General features: G+C 39.9%; 1 protein-coding gene across 1 annotated transcript; it reads right to left on the bottom strand.

The window, feature by feature from the left end:
- Positions 1 to 4,844, bottom strand: LOC142107843 (cysteine-rich venom protein 1-like). The gene is made up of 4 exons (XM_075191477.1): positions 4,773 to 4,844; positions 3,710 to 3,775; positions 1,086 to 1,130; positions 1 to 407 (listed from the first exon to the last, which is right to left on the bottom strand). Exons 2-4 carry the CDS (start codon positions 3,744 to 3,746, stop codon positions 19 to 21), a joined length of 471 nt encoding a protein of 156 aa, XP_075047578.1. The 5' UTR covers positions 3,747 to 3,775; positions 4,773 to 4,844; the 3' UTR covers positions 1 to 18.
- Between the last annotated feature and the right edge of the window lie 6,716 nt (positions 4,845 to 11,560).

Here is an 11,560-nt window from a genome sequence, read left to right as displayed (position 1 = left end):
TCAGTTTTTCACGATTCTTTATTGCCCTGAATTCTTGTGTGGGCAATCCTCAGGAAGCACACAGGACTCTTTCCCATCCAGAAACACGTATCCTGGCTTACAGAAACAGCCTTTTACGCATACTGTTATGCAAGCTCTTTCTTCGGTATCACGTAACTTGCTGCATGTCATGGGACAACTGGATCCACAGCCTGTGTACGTTGTGTTCCCTTTACCTTTACAAGACTCGCACAGCTTCTTCAGCACACAGTGTCCTGAGTCATTCGGTAGGTAGTCCTCCGTGCAGAAACAGCCTCGGACACACTGCTTGGTACAGGCAGGAGGTGCATCCCATTGGCTACAGTTTGTAGGACAGGCACTTCCACACTCTTTAAATTCTTTGTTCTCTCCACACTTAGTAGGTGTGGCTGTAAAAATAAAATAGCATTATGGCAGTAGTTAATAAAAGGCATTGTAGACCAAAAATTAAATTTGACCACCATAACATTCCAAGATGATATATATCCCCTCATACTTAAAGGGACTGTAGATGTAAAATGTACTTTGGTTAATTGTGTCTAGTATGGAGGAATTTACTGTTTATGATAGACATAGTTTTATGTTATCTCTCAGTAAATTAGTAGGCTGTATCTGCTTTCTCTTTGCATGTTCTCTGTTACATTTTTGAACATTTCACGACCTGTCCATTTCCCCAATTACAATCGAATTTGCAAATATTCTGTCAAGAGATCACTCCCTCAAGCTATTGTAATTGTGAGAAAATAACCATACTCAGTAAGATTAACAGGACCGCTCAGAGAAGAGAGAGGGATTTTGGTCAATAGAATAGAAACAATGACATCTTTTCTGATTGGAAAACTAAGAAAGCATATTTACAAGCGCCATCAAAGAAACTAGGCAAAGTAATCTAACAAAACTATTTTTATAGATATATTCCATAATATTTAATTGAGTCAATTAGAAATAGAAAAATAAAAACTATATAGATTTAGAGTCTCAAGGAATATACACTATTTTAACATGTGTTATGCTATTGCAATGACTTAAAAGGAATCTAAAGTAGCATTATAGTGCACATTCCTTACTTTTTGAATTAGCTGTTAGTGCATTTAATAGCAGGAAGGTTACACCTGCAAAACAGAAATAAGATATTTGGTTACAGAATGAGGACAATGTACAAGCTGTTAATTATGATAACTGATTTAAAATGAAGTCCCACCACCATCACCAACATTTATGAAATTAAAAGTGATCTACAGCAAACATAACATTCAGGGTCTTTTGTGTAACATTAGCAGGGCCTGATCAGCCAATAGGCTGACCAGGCTGCAGCCTGGGGCGCCCAGCGTCACGGAGATTCATTTTTTTTTCACTGCCTTTTATTTTTTTAATTTAGTAAGCGCCGGGCCTGCATCATCGGGATCGCCCCTGGTGTAAAGGGGGCAGCCCGACTGTCACTACTACATGACATGCAGTCTGGCAGTGATCGCTGCTAGATGCCTGTCAGGACGGCCGCGGGAGCTTCTTACTGTGGTCACGTGAGATCAGGACTTCCGCATCTCACGTGACCACAGTAAGAAGCGCCCGTGGCCGTCCTGACAGGCAGCTAGCAGCGATCGCTGCCAGACTGCCTGTCATGTATAGCGCTGGAGAGAAGACTGCTGTGCAGGAAGAACAGGTAAGTCCTTATGTCTGGGGGCGGAGGGGCTGGTAACAATGCTAAAGGGGGCAGGTGAAGAGGCTAATGGGGCAGATAACAATGCTAAGGGGGCAGATGAAGAGACTAATGGGGGCAGATAATGCTAAGGGGGCAGATGAAGAGGCTAATGGGGGCAGATAATGCTAAGGGGGCAGGTGAAGAGACTAATGGGGGAAGATAATGCTAAGGGGGCAGATGAAGAGGCTAATGGGGGCAGATAACAATGCTAAGGGTGCAGGTGAAGAAACTAATGGGGGCAGATAACAATGCTAAGGGGGCAGATGAAGAGGCTAATGGGGCAGATAACAATGCTAAAGGGGCAGGTGAATAGAACAATGGGGGCAGATAACAATGCTAAGGCGGCAGATGAAGAGGCTAATGGGGCAGATAACAATGCTAAGGGGGCAGATGAAGAGGCTAATGGGGCAGATAACATTGCTAAGGGGGCAGGTGAAGAGGCTAATGGGGGCAGATAGTGCTAAAGGGGCAGGTGAAGAGGCTAATGGGGGCAGATAACAATGCTAAGGGGGCAGGTGAAGAGGCTAATGGGGAAGATAGTGCTAAAGGGGCAGATGAAGAGGCTAATGGGGCAGATAGTGCTAAAGGGGCAGGTGAAGAGGCTAATGGGGCAGATAACAATGCTAAGGGGGCAGGTGAAGAGGCTAATGGGGCAGATAACAATGCTAAGGGGGCAGGTGATGAGGCTAATGGGGGCAGATAGTGCTAAGGGAGCAGGTGAAAAGGCTAGTGGGGCAGATAACAATGCTAATGGGGGCAGATAGTGCTAAAGGGGCTGATCGGGGCTGATGAAATGGTTAAGAGGACTATTTAAAAAACTAGAGCAGCTTTGGGGGGACATAATCTTTGTATTATGTGGCGATTATGAGGATGGTCTCTGTGGTTCTAGGGTCATTAGAATGCTAAATATTAGTCAGATGGGGCTGATAGAGGTTTATATTTGATTATAGCTCTTTGACAACAATTTTCATATATTTTATTGCCTACATATCCCTGTGCTATGGGGTAGTTTTATCTGGCCACAATGGACTGTTGTGTTTTGGAGCCTAATCATTCAGGATTTGTTGACATTTAGCATCATAATACAATTGCTGCATATTTTCAAAACAGGACCCAGACTTTCCAGAAGCAGCTAGAAGACAACAAAGCTGCAAGAACAGGGAACAGAGAATGTACTGTCTAATTTTGAATGCTGGCGAATTCTCCTGAATATACATATTCAGGAGTATTCCTATACGCTTATATTGGGGGGGGGGCGCTGCGGCGGTAATAGCCTAGGGCGGCTGGTATCCTTGATCGGGCCCTGAACATTAGGCATCCTTTAATACGCTTCACACTCTGCAGTCACCCACATGGGAATGCAAAGCCACAAATAGCTTTAACAAAAAAGAAAATAGAGGGGGTGCAGACAGTGAGAGGATAGAGAAGAGAAGGCCAAAAATAAAAATATATACCACATTCCCAATACATGAATATGTAATCAAATTTATTACAACACATACAATACAGTAAATTAGAAAAAAATTAGAATTCTTCCAACAAAAGATATACTTCCAACATTACATTGGTACAAGTAAAAACATAAATATCCTTTCCTTGCAAGATATACACTGATGTACAAATTAATTATCAAGTAAGAAATTGATGTCCCCTGTTAAAATGTAGCCAGTTGGCATAAAGTTTCCAGAGACAAATAATGACAGTATGATAACTGACATGCAGTGCCTGGTTGCTGACAGCAGGGAGCAGTATAGAGTAAAGAAGAAAAGAAAAGTCGAAATCATCAATTCTACTATGGCCAATGCTAAATAGTATATACATTATATATATATATATATATATATATATATATATATATATATATATATATATCAGATATGGATACTATATACATTAGGTGAAAATAAGGCACCTGCTGTAAATCTCTCCCTATTTGAGATGTCCCCTTCTAGACCACATAAATAAAAGGTATTGTCACACATATGAACTCACCAATAGTCATCAGTTGGTGCATTGATGTCGTTGCCATGTTTAAAAGATTTGCTTAATCCGCTACTGCATAGGGAGTGAGAGATTGCGAGAGTTAGTGTTTGAGAAACTGTAAAATGTATTTATATAATGAAGACATCACCCAGACATCATAACGACACAGAGCTTCCACAAAGTGACCAGTAGAGGGAGACACAACACCATAGTATATAGATACACGCTTGTCAGATTTCCAAATGCAAAGAAGCATTAGACATAGCGTAAAACATGTAACTGAAAACAGCACAAGGCTATAAAACAAACAGTAAAACCAAGGTATTTGAATTATATTTAATTAAGGAAGCAGACAGATACTTTTAGAAGGCAATGGAGAGAATATCCAGAAAATTATGAACAAATAGGAAACTGGGAAGTAAAGGAATCAGAAGTCATTGTTATATAAATCATATATAATAAACTTGTGTGCATGTGTAGAAATAAAAATGTTTGCAGTAAAGTACAATTTGTTTTTAAATAAAAACCCTTGTGTAAATATAAACATCTAGAGCATTCATGCATTATTGATGGAATATATTTGCTATTCATTATCATAGACCATTAAAAACTTATCTTAAATAATTTTCATAATATTTGTTTCTATATGAAATTAATGAAGCGAGTAATGCTGCATGCAGTACATACCTGTGTGATATAATGCTGCATGCAGTACATACCTGTGTGATATAATGCTGCATGCAGTACATACCTGTCTGATATAATGCTGCATGCAGTACATACCTGTCTTATATAATGCTACATGCAGTACATACCTGTGTGATATAATGCTGCATGCAGTACATTCCTGTCTGATATAATGATGCATGCAGTACATACCTGTCTGATATAAAGCTGCATGCAGTACATACCTTTGTTATATAAAGCTGCGTGCAGTACATACCTGTCTGATATAAAGCTGCATGCAGTACATACCTGTCTGATATAAAGCTGCATGCAGTACATACCTTTGTTATATAAAGCTGCATGCAGTACATACCTGTCTGATTTAAAGCTGCATGCAGTACATACCTGTGATATATCCAGTGTGTTCTTCTGATGCTACTAAGTGTACAGAATTATATAGTATATAGGTGTGAGGGCGTGTACTGGGGAATAGGCGAGTCCTGTGTATACGTCTGCATTTAGTTTCTGGTTTGTAAATTGCTGAAGGAATTTCCCTGTGTTACTAATCAATTACAAAAACAATTATAGTGTTAGTTTCATGATTGCCACATTGTGAAATTAATCAATGACATCACCCATAGAAATGCATAATATGCTCTAGCCGTACAGTTATACTAGTGACTACTTGTACGGTTATACTCAGAACCATCATAACAAACATGGGGCCATCTTTGCACCTAACAACTAAACCCCACACGATGCAGAATATGTGCAGTGTTAGAAATCATAACATTTTTATATAATTTTTATTAAAAACGAAGAACTCAGTCTTAGAACAATTTTGTCGGTGTATTGAACTTAATACAATAAGTCAATGGAGCCTATTTAAGAAACCGTTACCTTTAGTGCACAAGTGTCTGTAACATTCCCACTAAGGTGTGTGGCCATAATTTTCAGATCCCAATGCTCAAATCCAAATGTTGGGCAGAGGTGATGACTGTATTTGTCTTCAAATTCTGGAATTTTCTCCAGGATGATGTACATCACTTCTGAGATCAATAAGAACCAATTAACGCTCAATCAAAGCTCTGAATGACCCCTGAACTTCGGGTCAGCAATGTAAAGGCTCCAGGAGTCTCAGTAGGGGACCGACAATAACTGGTTAGCTGATGGACAGAGAGCTGGAGATGGGCGACTGGTAATTAGGAGGGGGTCCCTTAATATTAAGTGTCCGCTAGATGGAGTATCGAAGAAAAATGTAGCTGGCAAATAGGAGGTGCAATGATTTCATCAGTCATCATTAAAATGTAATATGTGCTGGGGCAGCACTGTGGCTCAGTGTTTAGCACTTCTGCTTCACAACACTGGGGTCATGAGTTTAATTCCCGACAATGGCCTTATCTGTGTGCAGTTTGTATGTTCTTCCCGTGGTTGTGTGAGTTTCCTCTGGGTGCTCCGGTTTCCTCTCACACTTCAAAAACATACTGGTAGGTTAATTGATTGTTATCAAATGAACCCTAGTCACTCTCTCTTTGTCTCTGAGTATAATAGGGAATTTAGACCGTAAGCTCCAAAAGGGCAGGGACTGATGTGAGTGAGTTCTCTGTACAGCGCTGCATAATTAGTGGTGCTATATAGATGATGATCACCACCCTGAGATAGCGGTAACAGAACAAATATTGAGGTTGTACAAGACTTCACAAAGACATGGGAAAGCAGAGGTGCTGTCTCCGATGGTAACCTTTAGGGTAAAGCGCGGAAAAGAGTTTCCCTGGCAATAGGACTTTTCGTCCTGTAATAAATTTGCCCCTGACTGTGGCTATATAATTTACTAGAGACTGCATCAGAGATTACCAACAATGGGCCAGCTTTCACTTAGCCTAGTATATGTAGATGAGAGAGAGCTAGAGACTGATTACTGAGTTTAATCAGTTGTGTGTGTAGAACTGTAAGTGGCAAGAGTTGGGCCCGTCTTGGCTTCTTCTCTGAAAGGGGCACATTAGAGCACAGTGACACCAACAGCAGCATCAGTGAGATAAGAATTTCTGGAGGGGTCTCATCGATGTGTGCCGAGTGGACCACCACTGGAGAACCAACGCATTTTACGGTGCAGACTCCATAAACGACCTTGTTGAGTTTTCTGTAGTTTTACAGACAACAGTAAGTTGTCCAGTTTGCTGTGCATAGTAGATGCCTCTCCATTATCTCAAATAGAATTACTTCTACTAAGATTGTGACACATTTTTGTTACTAGTAGGTCTTTGACTGCAGAGTACTCTGCTGAATGAAGCAGATAGTTTACTGCAAGAAATCAGTGCAAATAGCAATGGAAGCTCAATAGAAATTATACTAATAACATTGGTTGAATGGGACGTGTCTTCTCGGATACAGAGGATAGAGTCTCATTTACAGACTTCAGGGAGAACACCGTGAGGGTCTTTCAATGTGCGACATATGCTTTATTTTTGAACAATTATTTCACCACTGTGTACGTAAAGCGGAGAACACCATCCGGCTTTACTCACATGAGGTACAGCAGAAAGTTCTTGCAACTTGGAAAGGAACCTGCACAATTGCACCATAATATTTGAGAGCTGCTACTTCTTAGATTTCAGCCAGTGCAGGGAGTTATGAGATACTCCCTAGTGGGGTCTCGGAAGGAGGCAAAACATTTTTTAATAATTGCACACAAAAATACAAGTCAGCTTAGTATCTCTAACATGCATTGTTTACTTGGTTAATAAACCTAATTTGTAATGTGCTCTTATATGACAAGGCACCAAGTAACGTGTTCGTATAAGTTCTAATAACCAGATAGAAATTAAGATAGTTGACACTGCGCATCCTGAAAGTCTGAGTGATGTCATTAGTATGAAATGTTTTGCACTACGTTAGTTAATCACCCCAAACTGCTTAGAACCATGTTTTCCATCTTCTCTACATAACCTACAGTACTTTGTAAAGGATCCAACAGAACAGATGGATACAGTGTATCAGCCTGACTGGTCACTTGTGGCGTTTGGTCTCCTAGTTGGAGAGATATGACCTGATGTATCTAACAGTATACTGTTTATGATATCCCGCAAATATATGTTGCAATTGTAATGACCCATATACAGACTACTAATACATTTTTGGTGCAACATGGTTCCCATACAATGTCATTCAGTTCTAACATAATTGACTTGGTTGGGACATAATAGACTTTCCCAGTGTTATTGACTCACCGAGGGCTACAGCTGTCATATTGCCAGAACACATTGACTCAATAGATCAGAAACCTGTTGGAAAGAGGAAGGGAATTACTACATAATGTCATAATACATATGGGCATTGTGTCTATAGGGTAAATACAGCTCCATAGGTTTGAAAGGAATGGTAAGTTTTGGATGAACTCAACCACAAATACAGTATTACTTGCACTCAAACTTACTATGGTATATTCAAGTTATCGTTACCCCTACTGATATAAACATACAGCGCATTAACTTTAAGATGTTCTCAGAGAATGGTTAAATGATCTGAGACTACACATCTTATAATACAGTAATGTTTTAAGATGTGTAGTCAGTAAAAAAAAAAAAGCCCATTTATTATATTTTTATTAGAGATGGTCACTGACCCCCGTGTTTTGGTTTTGTATTTGGTTTTGGACCTGGATTACCTTTGTGTTTTGGTTTTGGTTTTGCAAAACTGCCCCCTGCGTGTTTTGGTTTTGGTTTTGGTTTGCTATTTTTGAAATATTTATGCACAATTATGGGGGACTCCCCAAAAGCACTGGGGAGTGCTAAACATTAGTTGGTAGATACTGCTGACAGATATGACTTTTGACAGCCAGAAATATTTATGCACAATTAGGGGGGACACCCCAAAAGCACTGGGGAGTGCTAAAAATTAGTTGGTAGATACTGCTGACAGATATGACTTTTGACAGCCAGAAATATTTATGCACAATTATGGGGGACTCCCCAAAAGCACTGAGGAGTGCCAAATATTAAAAAAATAAAATAAACCTCTATCCTCCTCTCTTCTCTAGGAATAAGAATATTGTATTCTATATCCCTGCTCTAATCAGCCTGTGACTACACCCTGCTCTCTCCCTCTGTCAATTGGCGATGTATTGCTGTGGAGGCGTGTATTTATAATCTTGAAGTATCGCGAGAACCGAGCCACGAGATCCGACGACGTCACAATGACGTTCGGCCTCGATTTGGATTCGGAGCGGGCGGGAGAGTACCGAGCTACTCAGCTCGGTACTCGGATACCCAAAGTTCGGGTGGGTTTGGTTCTCGGGGAACCGGACCCGCCCGTTAATAATTTTTATATTTATCTGTACTGCTATTTGGGGCTAGAATGAAATTAATAGTAAAATATAATTTATGTACATACTTTCCTCTCTATCGATCTGCTTCAATTGCTGGTGTTACAGTGTTCACAACAGTTGGAAGAGCAACAAGATAAAATGTTTCAGCATTAAACCAGTTAATGACATAACATACAGGACAATCATTGTTCATCAATCTCATGTCCTAATTTGCATTGCAATTAATTCACCCATTAAATCTTTCCTTGTTGTTTATAATGGATGTAATTAAGTCAGCAAATAAACCTTATGACATTTGCACTGTTAAAAACATTGCACAACAGGGAAATGTCTTCAGGTCTTCAAATCACCGGATGAGAGCAGATTACTCTCTTGCTTTTCCTTGCTAAGCTGAGACAACAACTAACTAGTTTAATTTACTGAGATCAGGAATGCATTTAAGGGGGTTTCCAGCTACCCAGGATCCCCCATGTGGGCCACGCATCTTGTTGGCATTACTTCCAGTGGAATTGTATGAGGACCACAGATCGGCCCGAACATTCCTCCCTCCAATCTCTCTGATAGCTTGGAACAGTCCCCCAAATATGGAACTGTACAACAGAATCAGGACAGGTGTCAGACAGTGATGTTCTTTGCAGCTTTCACAGCCCGCTACTGTCGTAGGTCAAGTTTGTGTTTGTCTGGGTCCTGGAATCTTGGGCCAGAGAAGGAGCAGGTGTTTGCACCATTTCATGGAGGGAGTTGAGCGGAGTGAGGGTAGTCCTTATGAAATATGAAGTATGTGCTCATGTAAGCCTAGTTTTGCGGAGCAGTGCAAAAAAAAAAAAGGTTTCAATCTACGGAACAAGACTCTTGAAATAACATAAAGGTGTGGATAGGGTACATGTTTATGGACGTTCTTCAATGTTGGGAAGAGGAGCACGGCCATTTCCACTCCACAAAATTACTTCATTTTACACGGCCTCTGAGCTGGTGGAGATTGCATGTTGTCCTGTACATTTAACTAAAATCACCTTGATCCTTCCCATTACACTACAGCAGTGAAGAACCTTTGTGATGCCCTTTCTATAGCATCCACCACCCCTTTCTATAGAATTCACCCCCCCCCTTTGTATAGCATTCATTCCCCCTTTGTATAGCCTCCATTCTCCCCCTTTTCTATAGCCTCCTCTTTTCTGTTCTCACCTTGACTTTTGTTTCCTTTCTCATCTTGCCCGCCTCTAGTTTCTTGCTTCTTGCTGCTTTCTTCTGTCTCTGCCTGACTTCTGTCGGCTCCTCTACACTGGCAGCGTCGTGACGTCACGACGCAGCCATGAGTTGGGCGCCAGGCACATTTTAAAATGCGGTGCTGTACTGTAACAGCACCGCATAGTTCTGCAGGAGAGCGTTATTGCGGACGGGCGATCTGCCCTGGGCGATCGCACCGTCCGCATTCATTTAAGTAATTATTAATAATATTAACAATTATTGTTTCCCCGGCCTCAGTGCAGCCCCTCAGTGGCCGGCGCCCTAGGCAGCTGCCTAATGGTGGTGCCGGCCCTGCAAATAGAGATGTCATTACACATAATAGTTCATCTAACAAAAACATCTCCAACAAAAATGTAAAATTTAGAGATATAAATAGAGACACTACAAGTCAAAGACCGTCTGGTTCAAAAAAGCAAGTGGGAAGTGGTAGAAACATATAAGAAAATATTCCATCACAGACAAAAAAATCCACAACTTTATATGAATAGAAAAAGACAATATTCTTTAGAAAGGAGAGAGAGTGAAGACGTAAACTTGAAAACTAAGATATACCCTAGACACTCTCAAAAAAGCTTACAAAGAGGGATCTCTAGTAAGTATAAAACAACAGTTTCATCCCAGAATCGGTTTGAAATTCTGGATGAAGAACAAGTTAATTTCTTAGGCTAATTGACACATTTAGGGAAATACAATCAGAGAGACACAGAGGGAGATAGAAAAGAGATATCGCAAAATTAAAAGAGGGAAAAGGGGTGGACTGTTACAGAAACAAAAATATAAGAACAAAACAACACTTGAAAATAAAATAGGATGAAATAGTCAATAATACTAAAATATATAATTTAAGCTTACATATCCTCACAAATAAGTCAGTTTAAAAAAAAAAGGTTTAAAATTTGATCCCACAATTGATCCCAATTTTTGTCACTAAAGTAAATAATTCACACATAGAGATTATGGAAGGGATAAGCATGGACGGGAGATTTAAAAATAATGAGGTTAAAAATAAATCCACTTTTAACCCCGTTCATTCAGAGAATGGTTCCTTGGAACTTTTGGGAAATTAGTGTTAGATGATTTAAGTTCTTTAATAAAGAAAAAAAAACAAAATTCCAATCTCGCTTTTAAAGAGAGGAAAGCACTAAAATCTTTAAAATCTAATACCAACATTATTATTAAATCTGTCGATAAAGGCGTGGGGAGTCGTTATACTGGATATAGAACCAGGAGAAGGTCTATAAATTGCTTAATGATAACAATACATATAGAAAATTAAAAGATAAATACCAATCTACTCTCCCTGAGAAACATTATAAGGAAGTAGCTAAGAAGGTAGAGGAAAAACAGTTCCTGAACTTTACACCTCCGATAATACCAGCATTCAACTGAAGGTACACAAGGATGCTTAAGTTCCTCCGGGTAGACTCATAGGGGCTGTGGTGGATTAAGTGACGGTAAACCTCTCACAATTTAATTATTTTCACCTCCAGCCTTATGTAACACGAGTGAGATTCTATCTGAAAGATACTTCAGATGTATCTAGCAGCCTGGAGGATATTATATGGCAGGAAGATTATTATTTGGTTACAGCTGACCTAGGCTCACTGTATACTATAATTATC

This window comes from Mixophyes fleayi, chromosome 11 (genome assembly GCF_038048845.1).
Source record: "Mixophyes fleayi isolate aMixFle1 chromosome 11, aMixFle1.hap1, whole genome shotgun sequence".
Taxonomy (NCBI): Eukaryota; Metazoa; Chordata; class Amphibia; order Anura; family Limnodynastidae; genus Mixophyes; species Mixophyes fleayi.
The sequence above is the reverse complement of the archived record's forward strand: the minus strand, read 5'-3'. Positions and strand labels throughout refer to the sequence as shown.

Coding starts and splice junctions, on each gene's coding strand:
- LOC142107843 (XM_075191477.1), bottom strand. CDS start 3,746: ATGGCAACGACATCAATGCACCAACTGATGACTATTG. Junction 1,131..3,709: donor GCACCAACTGATGACTATTG/GTGAGTTCATAT, acceptor TCTGTTTTGCAG/GTGTAACCTTCCTGCTATTA. Junction 408..1,085: donor ACTAACAGCTAATTCAAAAA/GTAAGGAATGTG, acceptor TTATTTTTACAG/CCACACCTACTAAGTGTGGA.